General features: G+C 43.0%; 1 protein-coding gene across 1 annotated transcript in view; it reads right to left on the reverse strand.

Annotated features, from left to right (window-relative positions):
- FAM172A (family with sequence similarity 172 member A) overlaps positions 1 to 25,042 on the reverse strand; it is a 579,235-nt gene that overhangs the window by 499,887 nt on the left and 54,306 nt on the right. Inside the window, exons 3-5 of the mRNA XM_040421544.1 lie at positions 20,046 to 20,147; positions 19,033 to 19,133; positions 6,017 to 6,082 (exon numbers count right to left, since the gene is read on the reverse strand). Of these exons, the coding sequence (XP_040277478.1) occupies positions 6,017 to 6,082; positions 19,033 to 19,133; positions 20,046 to 20,147 (269 nt within the window). The remainder of the gene's footprint in view (positions 1 to 6,016; positions 6,083 to 19,032; positions 19,134 to 20,045; positions 20,148 to 25,042) is intronic.

Genomic DNA, 25,042 nt, shown 5'->3' on the forward strand with positions numbered 1-25,042 from the left:
GTCGTTTCCATCATTGTATATACAGTCGTGGCCAAAAGTTTTGAGAATTACATAAATATTGTAAAAGTTGCTGCTTAAGTTTTTATAATAGCAATTTGCATATACTCCAGAATGTTATGAAGAGTGATCAGATGAATTGCATAGTCCTTCTTTGCCATGAAAATGAACTTAATCCAAAAAAAAACCTTTCCGCTGCATTTCATTGCTGTCATTAAAGGACCTGCTGAGATCATTTCAGTAATCGTCTTGTTAACTCAGGTGAGAATGTTGACGAGCACAAGGCTGGCGATCATTATGTCAGGCTGATTGGGTTAAAATGGCAGACTTGACATGTTAAAAGGAGGGTGATGCTTGAAATCATTGTTCTTCCATTGTTAACCATGGTGACCTGCAAAGAAACGCGTGCAGCCATCATTGCGTTGCATAAAAATGGCTTCACAGGCAAGGATATTGTGGCTACTAAGATTGCACCTCAATCAATAATTTATAGGATAATCAAGAACTTCAAAGAAAGAGGTTCAATTCTTGTTAAGAAGGCTTCAGGGCGTCCAAGAAAGTCCAGCAAGCGCCAGGATCGTCTCCTAAAGAGGATTCAGCTGCGGGATTGGAGTGCCACCAGTGCAGAGCTTGCTCAGGAATGGCAGCAGGCAGGTGTGAGCACATCTGCACGCACAGTGAGGCGAAGACTTTTGGAAGATGGCCTGTTGTCAAGAAGGCCAGCAAAGAAGCCACTTCTCTCGAAAAAAAACATCAGGGACAGATTGATCTTCTGCAGAAAGTATGGTGAATGGACTGCTGAGGACTGGGGCAAAGTCATATTCTCCGATGAAGCCTCTTTCCGATTGTTTGGGGCATCTGGAAAAAGGCTTGTCCAGAGAAGAAAAGGTGAGCGCTACCATCAGTCCTGTGTCATGCCAACAGTAAAGCATCCTGAGACCATTCATGTGTGGGGTTGCTTCTCATCCAAGGGAGTGGGCTCACTCACAATTTTGCCCAAAAACAGAGCCATGAACAAAGAATGGTACCAAAACACCCTCCAACAGCAACTTCTTCTAACAATCCAACAACAGTTTGGTGAAGAACAATGCATTTTCCAGCACGATGGAGCACCGTGCCATAAGGCAAAAGTGATAACTAAGTGGCTCGGGAACCAAAACATTGACATTTTGGGTCCATGGCCTGGAAACTCCCCAGATCTTAATCCCATTGAGAACTTGTGGTCAATCCTCAAGAGGCGGGTGGACAAACAAAAGCCCACTAATTCTGACAAACTCCAAGAAGTAATTATGAAAGAATGGGTTGCTATCAGTCAGGAATTGGCCCAGAAGTTGATTGAGAGCATGCCCAGCTGTTCTTGGCAGGACCTTAGTATGGGGATCTCCTGACATCATTTATAACGGTATAGAAGGATCAGGTGAATAACATTTTCTTGCCCTATCCTTTGTTCTCCTATGAGATAAGCACCAAATTTCTCCAGCGGTGCTTGTCCCCCTCTTCCCATTGAAAACACATACCGCCAGAGGCGTAGCTATAGGGGGTGCAGAGGTAGCAGTCGCTACCGGGCCCAGGAGCCTGAGGGGCCCAAAGACCCTTGTGCCATATAAGAGGACACTGGTATTATAGAAAGTACATGCTGGTCAAGTTACACCTCTGGCTGAAGGGAAGGGGTTAGGTCAAGAATTTGGATTGAGGGGGGGTGCTGTTTCAATTTTTGCCTCAGGTGGCACGAAGGCTATGTGTTTCCCTGTCCCTTGCCACAAAGTAGGGGGCCCAAGCTGAAGTCTTGCACCAGGGCCCATGAGCCTTTAGCTGAACCCCTGCATACCGCACATGCTCGGTTGAGCCAAGCAAGGTTTTCCACTGCGTGCACATTTCAGCTCTTTCTGTTCAGACTGGCTTCTGTCTAGAACCACAACCTCACCAGAAAGTTAATGGATGAAGGGCTGATTTTCAAGGACATGCTTATAAACTACAAGCAAATACAAGATCGAAAAGCAAACCAGCAATATTATGGTGGATCGTGGAGTTAAGTGTTGGGGAGAGTTCACATCTCTTATTTTTTTCGTTCTTCTAATCTGTCAAAACAACAGAAAATAAATTCCAAAAAACAGGATCCTATAAAAAAAAAAAAAAAAAAGGATCCTGTGCACTAGTTTGGCATCCAATTGAGCAATTTCCGTTTGAGATTTTTTTACACACAAAAAACTAAAATATTGCATGCAGGATCTCAGACAGAAATTGCTCAAACAGATGGCAAATGTTCATAACTGAAGCAAAGGATTATTATTATTTTTTTTTTTTACAGGATGCGGTTTTTTTCGTCCCTTCTGACGGATCAGAAAAACGGACAAACCACGGTGATGTGAACTCTCCCTTAGTTGTACATAGGCCCAAGTCCCACCAACTTTGCCTTAGGCTACTTTCACATTCGCGTTTTGTGCAGATCAGTCATGGACGGATCTGTTCAGATAACACAACCGTCTGCATCCGTCATGAACGGATCCGTTTGTATTATCTTTAACATAGCCAAGACGGATCCGTCTTGAACACCTTTGAAAGTCAATAGAGGACGGATCCGTTTTCTATTGTGCCATAGAAAACGGATCCGTCCCCATTGACTTACATTGTGTGTCAGGACGGATCCGTTTGGCTCTGTTTCATCAGACGGACACCAAAGCGTTTTGATGTCCACCTCCAACCCGAAATGGAAACGGAACGGAGGCAAACTGATGCATTCTGAGCGGATCCTTTTCCATTCAGAATGCATTAGAATGCAAACTGATCCGTTTTGGACCGCTTGTGAGAGCCCTGAACGGATCTCACAAACGGAAAGCCAGAACGCGAGTGGGAAAGTAGCCTTACTTGCAAGTAGAAATGTCGGCTGTCCATCATATAACAATGGATGGCATTATTTGGGTCCTGCGTTACCTTCACAGTCAGTCGCCATATAACAAAATGCTTAAAATGACCTTGGAGTAGGGTGCAAAGCAAAATATAAAAAGCCTCTGCATTAAAGTGAAAAAACACAGGGGACATACTGAGCTCTGTACGTAATGGGGCGATGAACAGTAAGACAAATTCTATCGAATTGAGTTAAATCCCATTGACTTATAACCGAGTCCGCCAGGTTTGTGAGGGCAAGTGCTGAAAGGTCAGGGTCAACAGAGCCTTCATGATCTATATTGCTGCGGGCTATTGTCACAGGAGTCGTATGGTGTGAGCACACTGCTCTTTCATACATGATCTCCGCATGTAAAACCATGTGGTCAGCGATAGGACTTTCCTACAATGAAATAATCTATCTTTGATCAGAGTTACCAATCCACTAAAGTAAAAGTTCCATTACTACAGGGGATTGTGCCTCGAGGCATCTGGGTATTTTTCATGGCCTTCAACACCGAAAAAGATCTGAAGCTAGCCTTTATGCTGCACATAGAATCAAGCAATAACAACAAGAAAAACAAGATCTGCAGGGCAAAACATATAATAGACTACATTACGGAAAATGCCGCCTGATCTGAGCCAACCAATTCAATAATTACTCCGCTATTGAAAAGGCATTAGACTTGCTTTTGCTTTCATCTTCCCCTATTATGAGTATAATGGGTTATAAATCAAGTATCCATGTTTTTGAATGATGCGGGGGAAAAAGCAAGAGAAAGAAAAAAAACCTCATGAAGGGTCGCAGATTACTGGAAACATAAAAAGAAGCTAAAAGGGAACTCCACAGAGGTGTCCAACCGGGTTATTTGATTAGAAGCTCAATGGTACAAAGGGCAGTAGAAAATGTTCAGACGCTCAGATAAGAAGAATTTACATTTATATAGGATCTTACATTTGTCCGGCTTCTTTACAGTGCTTTAAAAATAGAGGGAGCATTAAGAAGAAGAAATCTTAGTCTTTATGAAATTAGTCACAAGCACCTGCATGCTGCCCAACATAAAAGACTGGCCTTCTTTATGGAGGGACTACAAGGCATGGAATACAAGCTAGCGACCTCATATTTCTTACAGCTTTCTACATCCATCTTACGTCTGTATTGTTATCGGAGAGCGTTCCTGACCCTGCCCGTAAAAAGGAAATAATGAGACGTCTGGCACATAAAAGGGACATCGCTCTTAGAGACACTGAAGCGTATAGTCCCCGATCAAGTCTACAGAATTATGCCTTACATCGAAACGTTATAGTGATGCTGATATTCTGGAATATGTTATGTGATTGCCAGTTGGTTAGGGTCTTCCAACACACAGGACGCCATGGTGAGGAAGCCGCTTCCCACCATCCCAGAGTGAAACTTCGAGCCAGTTCTTTTATCAAAGTCTGTCTGTATGAGAAGAGATTTAGTTAACATTTCTACCTTACTTCTATCTACAATGGAATCGGCTTTGCCTTAGTGCGGGCCCAAAACGTCGTCTGCATATTCATCAAGTGCTCTTCCTGTCTCCATCTATATATTTTGACGCCAAACAGGTCCCTTATGTGATACTATGCAACAGTGATAGGTCAAAGTATACAAAGTCTACAAGCTGCAACACGGACTTGTTCAAAGACAGTGAAACCCCCAAGACTTGTTTGTGCCTGATCATGACTTTATGGGAAACCTTGCAACCGGAAAGTAAGAGATCAACAGACAATACCGTGGTCATAAAGGAGTGGATCATGGGGGCTGGGACCAGATCCTCCAATCTATTACTGATGGCCTATCCAAAGAATAAAATATAAAGCGGTGAAAACATGTTTCTTCCAATGTGCCGCCGACATATAAAAAAAAATAAAAAATCACATATTATTAACAGGCCGTTTGTGACTACACTATGTCAGTTACATTTTTTTACCCAAAAAACAAACTCGTAGATGGTTTTCCAGATTATTATTTTTTTTTTTAAGTCAGTCCATATTTTCTACTTTCTGTTTTGGCTCTTTAACTACCTCTTTATTTGGACTTAAAGGTTTTTTTTTCTGATGACCTATCCTCAGGTGGGGTTCCGACACCCAGGACCCCACGATCAGCTGTTTGAGAAGGCAGCAGAGCTCGCAGCACCACCACAGCCTTCTCCAGCTTTTCCTAGGCTAGGTGACAACATATTCATCGGTCACAGGCCTAGGTGCAGCTCAGCCCCATTTAAGTGAAGCACAGCCGCCTTACAATGTATGGTGCTGCGCTTGGTGAGCTGCTAGAAAGCCCCAGAGCTCACAGGAGCGCCAGTCTCTTCTCAAACAGATGATCGTCAGGGTCCCGGGTTTCGGACCCCCACCGGTCAGATACTGATGCTCTATCCAGAGGAGACTCCATTAGTGTGACACATTAAACTAATAAATGCTATACATATAGGAATTATATCTCTCTGTGCTGACTGCTACAGAAGGGCAATATTTTACATTTAATTTCCAATGACTGCTGATCGGAAAAAGAGAAACAAGCAAAAATTCTAAAACAAAAAACGTTTTCTATGAACATTAGGTTTAATAACAGTTCCCCTTTCTGAGGAAAGTGCCCCCTTAAAGGGGTTGTCCAGGCTTTTTCTACTCATAACCTAATCTCAGGATATCAGATCAGCGGGGGTCAGACACCCAGCACCCCCTCCGATCAGCTGTATGAGGAGACGGAGCATGCAATGCTGTCCCATAGACATACAGCAGCGAGCAGGAGGAGAGAAGGGAGACGGTGTGTTTGCCCTTCACCAGCCGTCTCCTCATACACCTGATGGGCAGGGGTGCCGGACCCTCGCCGATCTGATATTGATGACCTATCCTCAGGATATCAAACTGGTGTAAACTAGAACTGGCTTAGTTGCCAATAACAACCAATCAGATTCCACCATTCATTTTTCACAGCTCCTTTGGAAAATGAAAGGTGGAATCTGATTGGTTGCTATGGGCAACTAAGCCAGTTCTACTTTACACCAGTTTGATAAATGTCTCCCATTGCCTATATTACAACTCTCCTGTTTTGATCATATTACCTAAAAAAACAGCACATGGAAATTGAAAGAATTTACCAATAAAAATGACTCACCGGTAGATACACCTTCTGTAGATCACAGTCTTTTTCCAATAATTCGTAAACGTGCTTCGTTATAATCTGTCATTAGAAAAGATAGCATCATAAAACACTGATAAGCATCATGTAAGAGAAAATAAATGCATGTCGATAACATCAAAGGCTATGGACATCTTTGTGTGCAATTTTAATTATTATTATATTGTGCTCATTTTGCGCTACAAACCATTTTTTTCCAACTGATCCTTATCAAAAAAATGTTTGCGTTTTTCTCTATACAAATGTCAATCTGTGTATTTGCAAAGTAGCTTTTATTATCAGGAGTAGTGAGAATATGATTTTTTTATTCTGCTCCTTAAGCGCCCAGGAGGAGGAGCTTCACTGTGTAGTGCTCTCTGCATGGAGTTGCCTGACAGCCCCTCCCCTTTGCTCTGACACCAGTAGCATCCAACCAGGAGACGACTACAGCTGCGAGGAGACGGGAGGGGTTTTGAAGCAGGACAATGCAGAGAGCACTTCATAGTGAAGTGTCTTCTGTTGTCCATTTGAAGGAGCAAAATCTACCAGAATAAAAGCCCATATTCTCCCTTCGACTGATAGAAGCTTCACAAATGGAATGTTTGTACTGTTCTCCACAGCCCCTACCTAGTGCTGCCAGCAGTTGGTCAAAACTGCTGACAGATTCCCTTCAAGTGTTGCATTGTTAGTGGAGTTCATGCATTTATCAGCTGTGTGGTGGAAGTGCCAATATAAAGGCATAACAGTCATGCCTTATACTTTTTTAGTATTATATATTTTATTTATATAATTTATATATGTCATTTTGCGACTGAGGCACCAGATAGTAACTATGGGAGTCATTTATTAAGACCGGCCGCTTTAGACGCCAGTCTTAATAACCCCTATAGTTGGCGGTGGATCTGCCGGAGTTACCGTATGTAGAGGCGCCAGCCTCTAAATAAATTTGGCAGATCCACCGCCGCTTCTAAATGTAAGCCAGCTTCCTTGCTGTCTTATACCATTTTCTACGCCTAAACCAGGTGTAGAAAATGGTAAATGAGACTGACCTGCCCACTTTTTTAGACCTGGCGTGAGCGGGGAAAAGTCTCAGATTGCGGCACAAAGAAACTTTGCGCTGCAATCTGCACCAGAAATACGCCTAATATAGGCATATTTCTGGTTAGTAAATTACCCCCTACATGGTTTTAGGCAAAGGAATTTTATGTATTTGGAACTTGACTTTCTGAAATCCTAGTTAAACTTTAAGAGTACGGTCACGTGACGTGGCCATGCAGCCGACAAGACCGTGCCACTGTGCTGCTAAGAACAATGCAGCCATGCCAGCTGGGGTGGTGCCATATTACTTCATTACAACCAAACTGGTTATTTATGAATGTGGTGTTAATGGCCATGCGGTAACTTAGGGACAAACTATAGGGACATAAAGAATGGACACCTAATAACTAACAATCGAATGAGTTAACATGATACTGCCGCAGTGGACATGGCTGCACAGTTTTCGGCTGCAGGGCGGCCGCTTCCAAGCCCCTTGTGACCATACACTTAACGCCTCGGATACTGAAATTGTATAGTGTATTTTTTATACAATGTAGCAGATTTTCTTTAATCTGCCGTACCACACACACAACACTGCATGCTTGCCTGACATACAGAATGATTTTTTTTTAACCAATGCCAATGAATTACACTGGCAAAAATCATTGTGTCTGAGATTGGTTTTCAAAATGTTAATAAATGAGTTTGCCTGGCTATTAGCTCTCCATTGCGTTGTAGCAGGTGTTCATGGAGAATTCCTAATGAACGTTAATCGCTCAGTTAATAATTTTGGCTTAAAGTTTGTTACATTATGAAACCAGTCCTTTACAATTTCTACAGGATGAGTCTATCCTCATGAGAGTGCTGCAAATTAACAAAGATATCTATAAAGAATTGGATTACACTACTGGGTGACAAGAGATCCCACTCTCCGACACCCAGAACCGGAGATTGGGGACCTTACATCTAGCTGAAAAAGGCATCTGAATAAAACCACTCTGAAGAGCTGATGCATTCAGAGCAAATGACACACAGGTTTTTTTACAGATAGATCTAAAAGCACAGTATATAGCCCTCCCAAACTCTGTTTCTGTGATCTGTAAATTGAAAACTCTTAACCTCTTCAAGACCAAACCCATTTCTAGTTTTTTCTGCTCCCCAAGTTCAAAGAGCCAGACCTTTTTTTAATTTTCCGCTCACGTAGTCATGGGAGGGCTTATGTTTTGGTGGAACAAGTTGTATTTTTTTTAATGGCACCTTTTAAATTTATCATGTTTTGTATTGGAAAGCATGAAAAAATCCTTTGTGAGGCGAAATTGAAAAAATATTTTAATAGTTCAGACATTTTCAGATGCGGCAATACCTATGTCTTTTTTAATATATGTTAAATTGGGAAAGGAGGGGTGATTTAAAACTTTAAAAGTATTTTATGTTTTGTTTTTTGTTTTTTACTTTTTACAATAAAACATTTAAACCCCTTAAGGGGGATAGAACCTGGGATCTTTTGATTCCTTGTCCCGTTCACTCAAATTGAAAAAGGGTGAATGTGATTCTGCCGCTCTATCTGCTGAGCTATGCCTCGTGTATAGCTCAGCAGGCAGATTACTATGACAGCCCTGGGAAGCCTCAGCAGGCCCCAGGTTGTCATGGTAACCGATCAGAGCCCAGCATTTTCACTGCGGGGGCTCAGATCGGATGCGGCTCCCCCTGCCTTACCTCACCGATGCCGCGATCGCTTTATACAGCCATCACTACTGGAGCCCGCTCCATACAAGCCCTAACACATTATCACATACATGTAAGTGGTAATGCATGAAGGGGTATTACCATCTTGAACACTGATGGCATATCACTAGGATGTCATCAATGTCAGATAAGAGCGGGTCCCAGAAGTGATACCTGCACCTATCATCAGAATAGGGCCCCTCAATCAAAGGATCACACATATGCAGCAAGCTCTCCATTCATTGCTATAAGAGTTCCGAAAATAGTCGAGCAAGTGTGATAGTCCCATAGCGGTGAATGGAGAGCACACAGTGCATACATGCCCACCTCTCCATTCACTTTTTTACGGAACTGCTGGAAATAGCCGAGCCAGCACTCTGCTATTTTTTTTAAATTCCCATAGCGGTGAATCGAGAGTGGCCATGCATGCATGGCTGCTCTCCCTTCACTTTTCTGGACAAACACATCTTGCATGCCATGATAAATGAATGCGGATGTATTTAAAGAGAAAATCAGTAAAAATAATAGCACTCACAAAACAGTCAATACAAAAATGATATATAGATCAAAACCTCATTCTGATGGGATATAATCAGATTAGGTAGGATAATAGAGGTGCTTGTAGATTTCTTCAAAAGCGTTCCTCTGGACAGAAATCTTCACAAAGATGGCAAAAACAATGCAACCCTAAACAGGTTCAATAGACTCTGAGGCCATGAATGCATAATGAAAAGTCTTCTAATCTTTAAAATGGATTTTACAACTGTGCAAAAGAAAAAAATAAACTAGAAAAGCTAAAATTTCTGGGGAAATTGTGTGAAGTGTTCTTGCCTCCACCAGTAGTCTACAACTGGAGTGGGCGGAGTAACTGGGTGGAGTGGCTTGAATAACTGTTGTGTGGTTGGAGTGGCTGGAGTAACTGTGGAAAGGTTGGACTGGGCAGAGTAACTTTATGGAGTGGGCAGAGTAACTGTGTGGAGTGTTTGAAGTGAGTAAAGATATTAAACATTACACTCACCAATTGATTAATCAAATTTAAAAAGTGCACATGGCAAGCTTGATAGAGTGAGAAATGCATTTCAACTTTTATTTATTTATATAGCACATTTTATTGCAATGTTGATGCCCAAAGTGATACACAGTTACATTAAAACATACATTTATAAAAAACATTAGCAGCCGATTTGTGTAGGTGGGCTTGAAAATGAGGGAGTGGTGTCCGTTTAGAAATCATGTCCTGATTTTTCAGCTCACACTCTAGCTTTTGTCACTCTGCTGGCTGCTCACACACCTGGGTTCCTATGGCAACTCGCTCTACAGCAAGGGCAGAGAAGAGCGGTTAAAAACAAACTGCTCCAACTTGCTCACTTCACTGGCGGTTGCCATCTTCAAACGGTTGTAGTTTAAAAATTATAAATCCTACAGCGAAGAGCTTTATATTGTGAGAATCCCAAGACCCAGACCTACATTCTGATGCATAGTATGTCTGTAAAATATTGAAAATGAAGGCACAGTCGCAGTTTAGAAATTGCCATTCAAATTTGAGGCGGCTAGAGTGGAGTTTCAATGAATGTCAATCGGCGGCGTGAGTTGCAAACAAATGGTCATATTGTGAAAACTATCAGGACTATGGCTTAGCCGACATTTTTAGTGGCAGCAGGGATAGCTGAACGTTTTGATATAAGATTTGTGTAGATGGGCTTGAAAATGAGGGAGTGGTGGCAGTTTAGAAATCATGTCCTGATTTTTCAGCTCCCACGCTAGTTTTGAACATTCCGCCATTCATTCCTATGGGACCAATTTCGCCACAAAAACGCCGATATTTTGTGAACCATTCGGCGAAATGTTCCACAAAGTAATCGCACACCAATCGGCACATTTCGGTATATTACTGTCTATGTAGTGTAAAAACAGTGGGAGGAGTTAGGGTGGTAAATTTGGCTATAATAATAATAATATATATGTGAGATAACAGTAAGTAGTCTTGCCATGCAAGAACACTTAATAATTAATAGCCAATAAACACCTCAAACCTGAAAGCTGTACGGTGAAGAAACATGCTGACACACTCCATTACAATAACACAGAAAAGTACAAAACAGCTGTTTGTGTCTCTGTTGCAATTTCTTCCTGATTATTTTAAGAAAAACAACTCATGTTTAAGGTTTATGGAAAAAGTCTAAATAAAAAAAAAATGCAAAAAATAGAAAATACAAAAAGAGAAAAACTTGGGTGATGAAAGGAAGAGCTTCAATGTAGGGTAGCTACACTGGTTTTTGGTGTGGGACCTTTCAACGGTCCAGTTGAATTCAGGAATATTCAAATACTCTTTTTGGAGGTGAAAGCATATTTGTGAAAAGACTGTCTCCTTATTTGCTTGCAAATAAGCAGTTTTTTAACCACACGCTGGCAATATAATCAGCATTTCAGAGAAGAGATTAATGCTTCACCACTACCAATTACAGGTTTTAAAGCAAAGGCTCCAAGATGTAAACTGTTCATTCGTGGCGACATCTAAAAATACTGTTTGCTCAGAAGTATATTGTCTGTTCATAGCCGTAAGATAACAATCTGAAGTCTTAACTGTGTTATTTAGTCCAGTATCAAACCCACCCTTTCCACGGCAATAAGGAGGCTCCCTCAATGGTTGAAGAGGTGTATGGAGCTATTCAAAGAAGGCTCTTAAAACGGCACATAACGCCTCCTCATAGTAAAGTCTTAAAATGACCTTCTAGTAATATTACCACGGCTCAGGTATTACTGCAAGGTCTTTACTATTAATGAATTAAGAGCTAATTCATCTCTGCACACAGACTGAGGACAGACACATCCACATGGTCACTTGGCCAACTCACATGTCCAATTTTCCATATAGGCCAGTCATGGCAAACCGTTTACAGGCCGAGTGCCCAAACTGCAACCCAAAACCCACTTATTGCAAAGTGCCAACACGGCAATTTACCCTGAATACTACAGTCCCCTATAGTATATCTTCCATGTACTTTATCCTCTAGCTATAATATCCTGCCCTACATTCAGTGCCGTTTATAGTGCGCCCTGTGCTGATGAATGGCAGGAAAGGTCTAAGTCTTATTGGTACGCCGTAGACTGTTTCCAGGGTGCTGGTGCCCACAGAGAGAGCTCGGAGTACCGCCTCTGGCACCCGTGCCATAGGTTCGCCACCACTGATATAGACCATTGCAGAATGCACTATGTTGGTCTGATTATTTCTCTAGACCCATTCAGGTTAAAGGGTTTGAAAAAAATACTTACAGCACACAGATTACATCTATGTGCAGAACGTTAAACATTTTATTGAAATGGAAAACTGAGTTTTAGGCTACACGCACACGACCGTATGTGTTTGGCTGTCTGCAAAAAAAAATAAAAAATAATGGATGACATCGGTTTTTTTTGCAGATCCATTGTAACAATGCCTAAAACGGACAAGAATAGGACAGGTTCTATTTTTTTTTTTGCGGGGCTACGGAATGGTCATACTGATGCGGACAGAACACTATGTGCTGTCTGCTTTTTTTTGCCGACCCATTGAAAAGGATGGGTCCGCATCCTATCGGCAAAAAAACCGGAACGGACACGGAAACAAACAACGTGTGTGCGCATATAGCCTTATACTGCTCTTCTGAATAAAGCCTTAGGCCTCTTTCACACGAGCATGACGGATTAGGTCCGGATGTGTTCAGTGAAACTCGCAGCATTTTGCAAGCAAGTTCAGTCAGTTTTGTCTGCGATTGCGTTCAGTTGTTCAGTTTTTTCTGCGCGAGTGCAATCCATTTTGATGCGTTTTTCACACGCGTGATTAAAAAAAACTAAGGTCTCTTTCACACGGGTGAGATTTCCGCGCGGATGCAATGTGTGAGGTGAACGCATTGCACCCGCACTGAATCCGGACCCATTCATTTCTATGGGGCTGTGCACATGAGCGGTAATTTTCACTCATCACTTGTGCGTTGCGTGAAAATCGCAGCATGCTCTACTTTGTGCGTTTTTCACACAACGCAGGACCCATAGAAATGAATGGGGCTGCGTGAAAATCGCAAGCATCCGCAAGCAAGTGCAGATGCGGTGCAATTTTCACGCATGGTTGCTAGGAGATGATCGGGATGGGGACCCGATCATTATTATTTTCCCTTATAACATGGTTATAAGGGAAAATAATAGCATTCTTAATACAGAATGCTTACTAAAATAGGGCTGGAGGGGTTAAAAAAAATAATAAATAATAATGTAACTCACCTTAATCCACTTGTTCACAAAGCCCGGCTTCTCTTCTATCTTCATCTGTGAGGAAAAGGACCTGTGATGATGTCACTGCGCTCATCACATGGTCCATCACATGATCCAGCACCTGTCACAGCCAGACAGCTGAGAAGCGCTCACAGGAGCTTCTCAGATCCTCCTCCTTGAATTTCTTTGTTTTGGTTTAGTTTCTCATCTCGTTAGTCTATCTCAGCTGTCATGCAGTTAGACTGATCGCTACCCTTTAAGTTCCTCCCCATAATGCAGTAGTGTGCGGCTGATACAACTTCCTGGAGTGTGTGTGCATGCTGTTCCCAGTTCCCAGTCGTCATTCGTCTGCAAGATAAGTGCTGTTTATGTATTTATGATTTTATCTTTTCTGGATCCAGGTGACCCTGACACCCTCCGTGTCAGTGTAGGGAGCCGGTGGTCGTGTCCCTTCACTATAGTAGGGTCTTCAGGTAATAGATAGCCGAGGAACGTGGATATGCGGCCATCCACCTTTGGGGTGTTCGCATAGGCTGAGCAGTGAGGGAGAGCGGCAGGTCTATTGCAGGGGTCTCCCTTTGTTCCTTAGTTGTGGATCCAGAGAGACATTGTTTATATGGTATTGTCTTGTTTCCTGTACACCATCCGTGACAGCACCATGGTGTGATGAGCGCAGTGACGTCACCACAGGTCCTTTTCCTCACATATGAAGGCAGAAGAGAAGCCGGGCTGCGCGAACAAGTGGATTAAGGTGATTTAAATTATTTAAAAAACATTTTTTAACCCCTCCAGCCCTATTTTAGTAAGCATTCTGTATTAAGAATGCTATTATTTTCCCTTATAACCAGGTTATACAGGAAAATAATACAATCTACACAACCTTGAACCCAAACCTGAACTTCAATGAAGAAGTTCGGGTCTGGGTACCACATTCAGTTTTTAACACATTACACCAGCGCGATAAAAACTGAACGGAACGCAAACGCAGTCAAAACGGACTGCAATTGCGCACCTACTCGCGCACCTACTCGCGCTGGTTTGCTACAATACACCCGGGACGCATCCAGAGCCAAAATGTGACGCCCATCTGAAAGTGGCCTAAAGGTTTATAAACAACATCTCTTAGCAACCATCAGTAAAAAACGCATTGCATCCACACTTGTTTGCGGATACAATGCGTTTTTCACTGAATCCCCATTTACTTCTACGGGGCCAGGGCTGCGTCAAAAACGCTGAATATAGAACATGCTGCGCTTTTCACGCAACGCAGAACTGATGTGTGAAAAAAAAAAAAACTATCATGTACACAAACCCATTGAAATGGATGGGTCAGGATTTAGTGCGGGTGCAATGTGTTCACACCACGCATTGCACCCACGCGGAAAACTCGCTCGTGTGAAAGGGGCCTTAGAAAGGAATTTATCATGCCGTGTACTCAGACTTCTGTCTTCAAAAAGTCACAATATAGGGCTTTCACAAATTTTTGAGATGTCTTGCACAAAATAGTTGTGCCTTTTTTTTTTTTTTTAAGGAGGTGGAAAGTGGCCGTGGATAGCCATGTTAAAGAGATTGTCTCATCTGACCCATTGATGGCATGCCACCAATGTCAGATAGGTGCAGGTCCCACCTCCAGAACAGGCTCCCCAAAGTGAAGGAGAGCTCACTGATAATGTGCTGCGTGCTCTCCATTCATTTCGATGGGCGTTTTTGGAAGTCCCACAGAATGGACAGCGCACCATGCAAGTGCGGCCACTGCTCCATTCACGTCTATGGGACTGCCAGCCCTCAACTATTTTCAGCAGTCCCACGCATGAGCAGATGCTCTCCACTCCACTAAGGGGGTCCCATTCTGGAAATCAAACATTGGTGGCATGGATGAGAGAATCCTTTAATGAGTTTTACTCCAGGAATATGATATTTAAAAAAAATGTTGCAAAAAAGTCCCCAAATCACTCCAGTGGTTGGGGGGGGGGGGGGTTATGGAAAACTGGAGTAGCATTACTAGAAGTGTTACCGTAGATTTAAAGATTACACCCATAGACAAGGCATTGAACTCTTTGTATCTCAAAGGCCTCATGCACACGACTGCCCCCACACATGACCTCCCTGCTGTCTAGACCTGTCCGCTCCACCTACAAGAGGCATTCTGACCCAATCTGCAGCAATAAGGAGTTGAATAGGAAGGAGCCGTGCCACTGAAGTGAATGGGACGGAGGATCTGTAATTACATCTGTTCATTACTGTAATGTCAGCGGCAAGCAGGTATACTGCGAAGAGAAGGCAGAGCTCGTACAAGTGCTGCGTTCTGTTCGCACAGCTGATCAGCAGATGGCCCCCGGCTAATCTGATAGGTCATCAATATAAAAAAGCGGACAAGCCCTTTAAATAACAAACTAGTATATTGCCAATAAAAAATAGATATGTCTTTACTCTATTCCTGTACATTATGGAGCAGCCATCTTGCCTAAGCCACTGTTAGAAGCATTTCATAGATGTTCTTTACAGCAGCCACATGGACCAGTCAATGGTGGACGCTAGCAGTGCAGATGGGTAAGTGAAACCTGGTAGGGAGGCTGAGATCTGTCAGGTAAGTAACCATCTATTCTATGTTGCAAGTGGATCATATGTGATGCCCAGTTTCCTCCTGAAATCAAACAAACTCCTAACATAAAAATGTGATTTGAACAATAAGTCATCTTCTGAACTTTCACTGACAGATTTGCTTGAATATCCAACTTTAGGCCAAATCACCCTAAAAATGAAGTGCTGTAAACAAAAACAAAAATGAAAATTAAAATTTTGGTGCATGCCATTCTTATGAAAAAAAGTTGCTCCTTTTTGTGACTGAATGCAACTATTGTCACTTTTGAAAAGCAGGTGTGAAAGTAGGCATGGTTAGGCTACTTTCACACTCGCGTTTGGTGCGGATCAGTCTTGTATCTGCACAGACGGATCCACACCGATAATGCAAACGCTTGTATTATTCTTCAAAAAAATTAAAATAAAAGTCTAAGTCAAAACGGATCCGTCCTGACTTACATTGAAAGTCAATAGGGGACGGATCAGTTTTCAATTGGACCATATTGGGTCAGTAAAAACGGATCAGGACGGATCTGTTTGGCTCCGCATAGTCAGACGGTCACCAAAACGCTGCAAGCTGTGTTTTAGTGACCGTTTAAAAAACGCAAAGGAGGCCAAACGCAGTCAAATTGATGCATTCTGAACGGATCCTTATCCATTCAGAATGTATTGGGGCTGAACTGATCCGTTTTGGGCCGCTTGTGAGAGACCTGAAATGGATCTCACAGGCGGACCCATTATCAAACAATGTGCAACATTTGATAAATTTGCCAAAAATTACAGTAATGCAGACAAAATAAACTCAAAATTCCCCTCCTGATAAATAAGTAAGAAACCCAATGATTCTTACTCCTGCCCCTTTCTCCTGGTACTTTTATCTCCAACCTCCTTTTTTCCTAGATCCATCTTCTTCCATCCATCTTCCGGCCAAAATCCCATAACATACCGGATCCGGCAATAATTTCCATAGAGATGTATTAATGCCGGATACGGTACCAAGTGTTCCGGAAATTGCTGCGTTGCCGGATCCGGTTTTCTGGTCTGCGCATGCGCCGAGACATAGGAGGAGCTATTTTTGTTTTTGATCTTTGAAAAAATTTAAATACCGGATCAGATATTACGGATGATACCGGATGAGACTGTTCCAGTATATCACCGGATCCGTCTAACTGATCAGGAAAAAACATATTTCCCGTTTGCATATGGTTTGCCCGATCCGAACAACGCTAGTGTAAAAATATCCCAATAACGTTTTCTTTTAACCACTGTGTTACGGATCAGCGAGTGTGGACCAACTGTATCAACTAACCGATTTGACTTTGAGCTATCTCTAAAAGGCGTTAACCCGGTAGTCCCCTGGTTTTGAACCTTTAACCCCTATACAGGGATTTGGTATCCGCTGCAGGGGAGCCACTAAGTTGCTACCTCTTGAGACAGTCCTGGTGTAGTTAGTGTCTAACCCATAAAGGTCAGAGACACCTGTGCAAAGCACCAAGGAGTCCGGTAATATTTGTAGTCAGGAGACAGACTGAGGTTGTGGCAGGCTGCGTACAAACTTATCTAAGAAACAAATCTGAGGTCATACAGGTGGCAATGGGTCAATGTGAGATACAAGCTATGGTCTGGGCAGATGAAGGAGAAGAGTCAGTCGTCAGACAGAAGTTCGGTACAAGGGTAGTCAGACAGAATAACGAACCTTCGCTGGTAAACTAGAAATTAGGAACCTAATGCTCAGGCATACTTAAATACCCAGGGACCGCCAGCTATAGGCTGGGGAAGAAGAGTCAGGTAAGGAGGCCTAGCAGAGCAGCACAGACTACAGAAGATGCTAGTGGTCAGGACCTCTGCCGACCGGTAAAAGACAGAGAGCGGAACCAATAGCCATCAGTGTGTGCAGCGTCCGTGACCACTGCTTCTAGAGTGCAACTCTATGCATCTTGTCTGTTACTTATGCCTCTTCAGATCTATGGTGGCTGCGTTTCCTTTCCTATAATTTTTGGTATTCTCTGCAGACTGACTAGACCTTTACAACCCACATTCCCTTATAAAATGTATTTACATTGCAGTTGACATGCAAGGACCATAGTCTTCAAATCCACGACACACCAATGGTTTGCATCAAGCAAAAAAATGTATGCAGACATGATGTAAGAATTCCCAAGATATTTGATGAAATACAGAAAGTGCGACAGACAATGGGCCACCTTCATCCCACTGGTGGTGTACAGCTGGACTAGCCGCTCATAGGTGGTCAAATGACTCGTCACTTGTTTCTTGTACCAAGACAAAAACCTGCGTGATGCCATGTTAAATCTGCAGTACTTAAGAAATTTCAACTTGTTATTTGCTTTTTTGGAACATCTATTTAAATAAACACAGAATACAATCTTTGGAGACCTTTCAAGCAACTCCGGCACAAAATACACTTCATCTTTTAGAAAAGTCACTTTTTTTCTTTTTGCTTCAGATGCAGAGTGCCATTAATATCATGAGGTTTTCTTCTCCACTACAATCATTTTATCACACTTTGTATAACATTTTGTTAAATACAATAACGCCTAAAGGACACAGACAGCTAAGCCGCCTTCTAGATTTTTTTTAATAGCCTACAGAGGAACAATTGCGACTGCTTCAAAGAATCCTACAGCTTAGACTATGAGGGAGTCCGGGGAATGGAAGAAATCTGCTGGCAGGTGGGGGACGGTTTTGTTCGTGTCCTTAACAAAACACAATAAAAAGGATTTATTGTCTATAGGGCAGATATAAAAAAGTCCAACAATTCAACAAGAAAGTTGAATCATATTTAGACTCTAGTGATTTCTCAGTGCACTGATATAGATCTACATGGAAGAACTAGCCTCGAGTTAACAGTCAGGTCAGTAGGTCTCTTCTCCGTTCAGTAGAAATACTGTAGTTGGAGAAGACATGTTTGCCTTAAAAAGTTTCAGGCTGTGAAAGTTTTCGTTCAAACTTTATCAGATGATAATACAATAACTGTCCTGTCACCTTTGGTCATGAATTTACAGAAAATAAAAACACTTATTCTGTCGATGTATTAAAGGGGTTTTCCTCTAAACTCACAAGTTAGGTGATAAATGTATGATTGTTGGGGGGCTGACAGAGGGGACACCCTGAGTCCCCTACGTGAATGAAGCTGTAGTGCGCATGCATGTCCACTCCTATGGTTTTGACAGAGATAGCCAAAAACTGTACTTTATCAGTATTCTACTAAATAATACATGCACGGCAATCGGGAACTCATGTTCTTTTGTAAAAGAATCTCGGATTATAAGCCCCAATCTCAACATACGTTCTTGTGTTTTTCATTCAACACGTCATACAATACACACATATAGGCCTATAAAATGTCATGTCATGCATATAATTTAGTACTGTTGGGGGGTTGCTTAATGACAACATACCTCTCCAAGGGCCTCATAACGTTTCTGGTTCCATCTATGCAAGTCTTCTCGATAGTTAAAGACAAATGGTTCTCCGGTCTTAATATGTCTCAGCTGACCATCTACACCAAACACAAATGAGAGTAAAACAATGACCATTAAAGAAAACATACACAATCTTTATGTTAAAATGGGGTTGTGTCACGTCAGCAAATAGCATTTATCATGTAGAGAAAGTTAATACAAACCACTTCCTAATGTTTGTTTCCATGGTTACGACCACCCTGTAATCCAGCAGCGGTGGTGGTTGTGCTTGCACACGATAAGAGAAAACTCCGGCCTATGTGCGCTCCCCACTGTCTCGACCACCAGAGAGGCCGGCACTTTTTCCTATAGTGTGCAAGCACGGCCGCCGCTGGTGGATTGGAGGGTGGTCGTAACCATGGAAACAAGCAGCATATAAATGTGATGGAAAAATGAATCAAGCCAGAAATAGAAGCAATATGGATAATAAAAGTACATTAGTAAGTGCCTTGTATTAACTTTCTCTATATATTAAAAAATGCCACTTGCTGAAGTGAGACAATCCCTTTAAGTCTTTATGCACATGCCTATGGTCCGCAAAATACAGATACCATCCATGTGCTTTACCTATTTTTCTCACTCCCATCAATAGAAATTATTCTTGTCCACAACAGGGACCAGAATAGGACAAATTTGCAAAATGGTCACATGGATCCACAAAAAATACTGACGTGTGCATGGGCCCATACAAATAAATAGGTCAGTGTGCTTTCCACAAGAAACACAGATAGCAGACATATAAATAATACGTTCATGCGCATGAAGCCTAAAGCGATCTACAACTTCCATGAATCCAATAAACTACTGACCGACAGAACAAAGGGGGTGCAGAACTCCAGCTTCATACTGCTTTCAATTTTGTTTGTAGTAACATTCAGTTCATTGCCTCATAATATAACAGAAAATACTGGGGTGGATAGAAAAATTGGAGTTGTGTCTATATAACCTACTTTCATTGAAGGCATATTCAAACCCCTCCAAGTTATCTGGGAATTCAAGAGGTGGCTCATCTTTTTTCATCAGTTCATCCAGGTCTATTCTAGAAAGAAGATCTGCATAAAAAAAAACACAAAAAACAGCATAAGCCACATGTTCGTAATGTAATGGTAGGTTTCCAGAATAAATATTCAGCTTTTTAAGGGGTTGCATGGGATTTTCAAAAAGCAATGAATGTGATAAAATAGAAAATAAGTAACACTCACCTGTTCTAGTCCTAACAGCATCAACACTACTCTGGAGGTCCCCGCAGTAACGCAGTGAGGAGATCACTGGCCTCAGCAGTGGCACTTGCATGTACAGCATGTGACCACACCAGTGACATGAAGGACTTAAGTGATGTCATCTCTGTAGCACCAGAAGGGACCACAAAGCAGTGGTGCTAGCGTGGCATAAGATTGAACATGTGAAGATGTTACTTTTCTTCACTGATCACATTGCCCATTATTTGCCATATTTGTCTGTCTTTACTGGACTACTAGTCCAAGCCTGTCACATTGACACAGACTGGTTCATCTGCTCCGCTGCAGCCAATGACTTGCTTCAGCAGTGACATGTCCCTAAGCGGCACGCCACTGCTGGGTCAAGCATTGTGGGGAAACCGCACCACTGAAACCAGTTATTGGCTGCAGTGGAGCAAGGGACATGTGAAAGTTGACAGGTGGGAACCGGAAGTTCAGTGAAATCTGTGTCTAGCAGTAGAGACACCAAGGTGTACTACAGGTATTGGGTGCAGGTCTTTGCTTGCAGCTGTCACTTTGGTTGTCTCTACAAGCAGTGAATAAGGTCTGAACCTACCTACTTTTTTCGGCTATAGAGATGGGTTGAACAAGCCAGCAAAATCCACATGCTACAGGCAGATTTGTATGCAAATTTAATTAAAGGGGCTGTCCCGCGAAAAATATTCCACAGTTTGCAAACCAGCACCTAGATCTGAATACTTTTGTAATTGCATGTAATTCAAAATTTTGTCAAGCTACGGAGTTATTCAGTAAAACGTATCTTTATAGCAAAGAAAAAATGTGGGGGATTCAATCAGCACAACCCTGTATGCAGGTGCACATCGCTATGGCGAAATACATATACAAAGAAAAAGACACAAATGCAATAGCACTCTGCAACCAGCATTCTGCCCTGCCTCTATGCTGGATGAGGCATTGGTGTACATTTTGGCCAAAGCGTAATAAGCCACTCACCACGTCAAGGTCGCCTCTATGGAGTGGTCCCTAACACTAGTTCCTACCTGTTCATGGGCCATGACAGCCACACAAAGTCCAGGGAATGCAGGTGCAGCATGCACGCCAAGCACACTCAGCTTTCATCGGATCCAGGGATGCAAGTACCAACATGCATGCTGAGCCCACTATATACTTCTCCTGGAGCCAAATGGCTACTAGTAGTTGCTATTTAAGCAGACTCAGTTTTATACTGACTTTAAAACCAGCCTCCAGGACAGATTGACTGGTCAGGTGTGCATGACTGCATGGAGATCGCCACGCCTCCAATATATACTACAAAGAAAAAATGTGGGAGGCTAGTTTTAAAGTCAGTATAAAACTGAGTCTGCTTAAATAGCACCTACTAGTAGCCATTTGGCTCCAGGAGAAGTATATAGTGGGCTCAGCATGCATGTTGGTACTTGCATCCCTGGATCCGATGAAAGCTGTAATGGCACCGGACAGGGTTAAAAGCAGAGTGTGCTTGGCGTGCATGCTGCACCTGCATTCCCTGGACTTTGTGTGGCTGTCATGGCCCACAAACAGGTAGGAACTAGTGTTAGGGACCACTCAATAGAGGCGACCTTGACGTGGTGAGTGGCTTATTACGCTTTGGCCAAAATGTACACCAATGCCTCATCCAGCATAGAGGCAGGGCAGAATGCTGGTTGCAGAGTGCTATTGCATTTGTTTCTTTTTCTACGTATCTTTATAGCGCCACTTAATTTCTTATTTCTTTGACCTGCTCACTGAGAAGGCCGCACATGCTCAGTTTCATCTTTCAACTGCCTCCTGAGCTGTGATAGGTAGAGCATGGACACGCCCCCCTTAGCTGCAGTAGAAAAGCCACTCCCCTTAAGCTGTCAGCTTGATATAAATCTAGCAGAGCAATGAATGGGGAGATCGCTGGATCTATGTGAGGTACAGGGCTGGTTCTAGCTATGTTAGAGATTGTCATGGACTATATATGATGTCTGATTTTTATTTTTTACATTAGTCATGGGCTAGCCCCTTTAACAAAAAAAAAAAAAGGGGGAAACTCTAAATATGGAAATCAGCATGTATAAGCTTTTGTGAAACTCAGGGCTCCATCAGAAAGCAGCAAAAAGTTGTAAATAAAGCAATAAATGTGCAATGTAAAGCCAACCCTATCCAAAAACCCATCTCTCAAGCAGAGTGACAGCTGCAAGCAAAGATCCATCCCCGTTTCCTGTAATTTTTCTAGGCGTTTCTGCTGCTAGACACGGATTTCACATGTCAATAGACATTGGACAGAAAGTTAGAGGGAAGTAAGATCCCTGGTGGACAGCACTTTGGAGTAATTTTTTTTCCACGAGAAAGGCATTTTTAGGTAAATTTACACTTCTGCTAGTTAACACATTGGCCATTACATAAGTACAAGTTTATTGAATGACATTGGCCATCTAAATTCTTTGTTACTAGATCCTCCCTAACAGGTATATTAGACGCTGTTTTGATAACAGCGTCTAATATACCTGCTACCTGGTCCTCTGGTGGTCCCCTTTGTTTGGATCGACCACCAGAGGACACAGGTAGCTCAGTAAAGTAGCACCAAGCACCACTACACTACACTACACCCCCCCCGTCACTTATTAACCCCTTATTAGCCCCTGATCACCCCTAATCACCCCTGATCACCCCATATAGACTCCCTGATCACCCCCCTGTCATTGATTACCCCCCTGTCATTGATCAACCCCCTGTAAAGCTCCATTCAGACGTCCGCATGATTTTTACGGATCCACTGATAGATGGATCGGATCCGCAAAACGCATCCGGACGTCTGAATGAAGCCTTACAGGGGCGTGATCAATGACTGTGGTGATCACCCCATATAGACTCCCTGATCACCCCCCTGTCATTGATTACCCCCCTGTCATTGATTACCCCCCTGTAAAGCTCCATTCAGACGTCCGCATGATTTTTACGGATCCACTGATAGATGGATCGGATCCGCAAAACGCATCCGGACGTCTGAATGAAGCCTTACAGGGGCATGATCAATGACTGTGGTGATCACCCCATATAGACTCCCTGATCACCCCCCTGTAAAGCTCCATTCAGATGTCCGCATGATTTTTACGGATGCACTGATAGATGGATCGGATCCGCAAAACGCATCCGGACGTCTGAATGAAGCCTCACAGGGGCATGATCAATGACTGTGGTGATCACCCCATATAGACTCCCTGATCACCCCCCTGTCATTGATTACCCCCCTGTCATTGATTACCCCCCTGTAAAGCTCCATTCAGACGTCCGCATGATTTTTACGGATGCACTGATAGATGGATCGGATCCGCAAAACGCATCCGGACGTCTGAATGAAGCCTTACAGGGGCATGATCAATGACTGTGGTGATCACCCCCCTGTCATTGATTACCCCCCTGTAAAGCTCCATTCAGATGTCCGCATGATTTTTACGGATGCACTGATAGATGGATCGGATCCGCAAAACGCATCCGGACGTCTGAATGAAGCCTCACAGGGGCATGATCAATGACTGTGGTGATCACCCCATATAGACTCCCTGATCACCCCCCTGTCATTGATTACCCCCCTGTCATTGATTACCCCCCTGTAAAGCTCCATTCAGACGTCCGCATGATTTTTACGGATGCACTGATAGATGGATCGGATCCGCAAAACGCATCCGGACGTCTGAATGAAGCCTTACAGGGGCGTGATCAATGACTGTGGTGATCACCCCATATAGACTCCCTGATCACCCCCCTGTCATTGATTACCCCCCTGTAAAGCTCCATTCAGACGTCCGCATGATTTTTACGGATGCACTGATAGATGGATCGGATCCGCAAAACGCATCCGGACGTCTGAATGAAGCCTTACAGGGGCATGATCAATGACTGTGGTGATCACCCCATATAGACTCCCTGATCACCCCCCTGTCATTGATTACCCCCCTGTCATTGATTACCCCCCTGTAAAGCTCCATTCAGATGTCCGCATGATTTTTACGGATGCACTGATAGATGGATCGGATCCGCAAAACGCATCCGGACGTCTGAATGAAGCCTTACACGGGCATGATCAATGACTGTGGTGATCACCCCATATAGACTCCCTGATTACCCCCCTGTCATTGATTACCCCCCTGTAAAGCTCCATTCAGATGTCCGCATGATTTTTACGGATGCACTGATAGATGGATCGGATCCGCAAAACGCATCCGGACGTCTGAATGAAGCCTTACACGGGCGTGATCAATGACTGTGGTGATCACCCCATATAGACTCCCTGATCACCCCCCTGTCATTGATCAACCCCCTGTCATTGATCAACCCCCCTGTCATTGATCAACCCCCCTGTCATTGATCACCCCCCTGTAAGGCTCCATTCAGATATTTTTTTGGCCCAAGTTAGCGGATTTTTTTTTTTTTTTTCTTACAAAGTCTCATATTCCACTAACTTGTGTCAAAAAATAAAATCTCACATGAACTCACCATACCCCTCACGGAATCCAAATGCGTAAAAATTTTTAGACATTTATATTCCAGACTTCTTCTCACGCTTTAGGGCCCCTAGAATGCCAGGGCAGTATAAATACCCCACATGTGACCCCATTTCGGAAAGAAGACACCCCCAGGTATTCCGTGAGGGGCATATTGAGTCCATGAAAGATTGAAATTTTTGTCCCAAGTTAGCGGAACGGGAGACTTTGTGAGAAAAAAATTAAAAATATCAATTTCCG

The sequence above is a fragment of the Bufo bufo genome, chromosome 2, assembly GCF_905171765.1.
Source record: "Bufo bufo chromosome 2, aBufBuf1.1, whole genome shotgun sequence".
In the NCBI taxonomy this organism is placed as follows: Eukaryota; Metazoa; Chordata; class Amphibia; order Anura; family Bufonidae; genus Bufo; species Bufo bufo.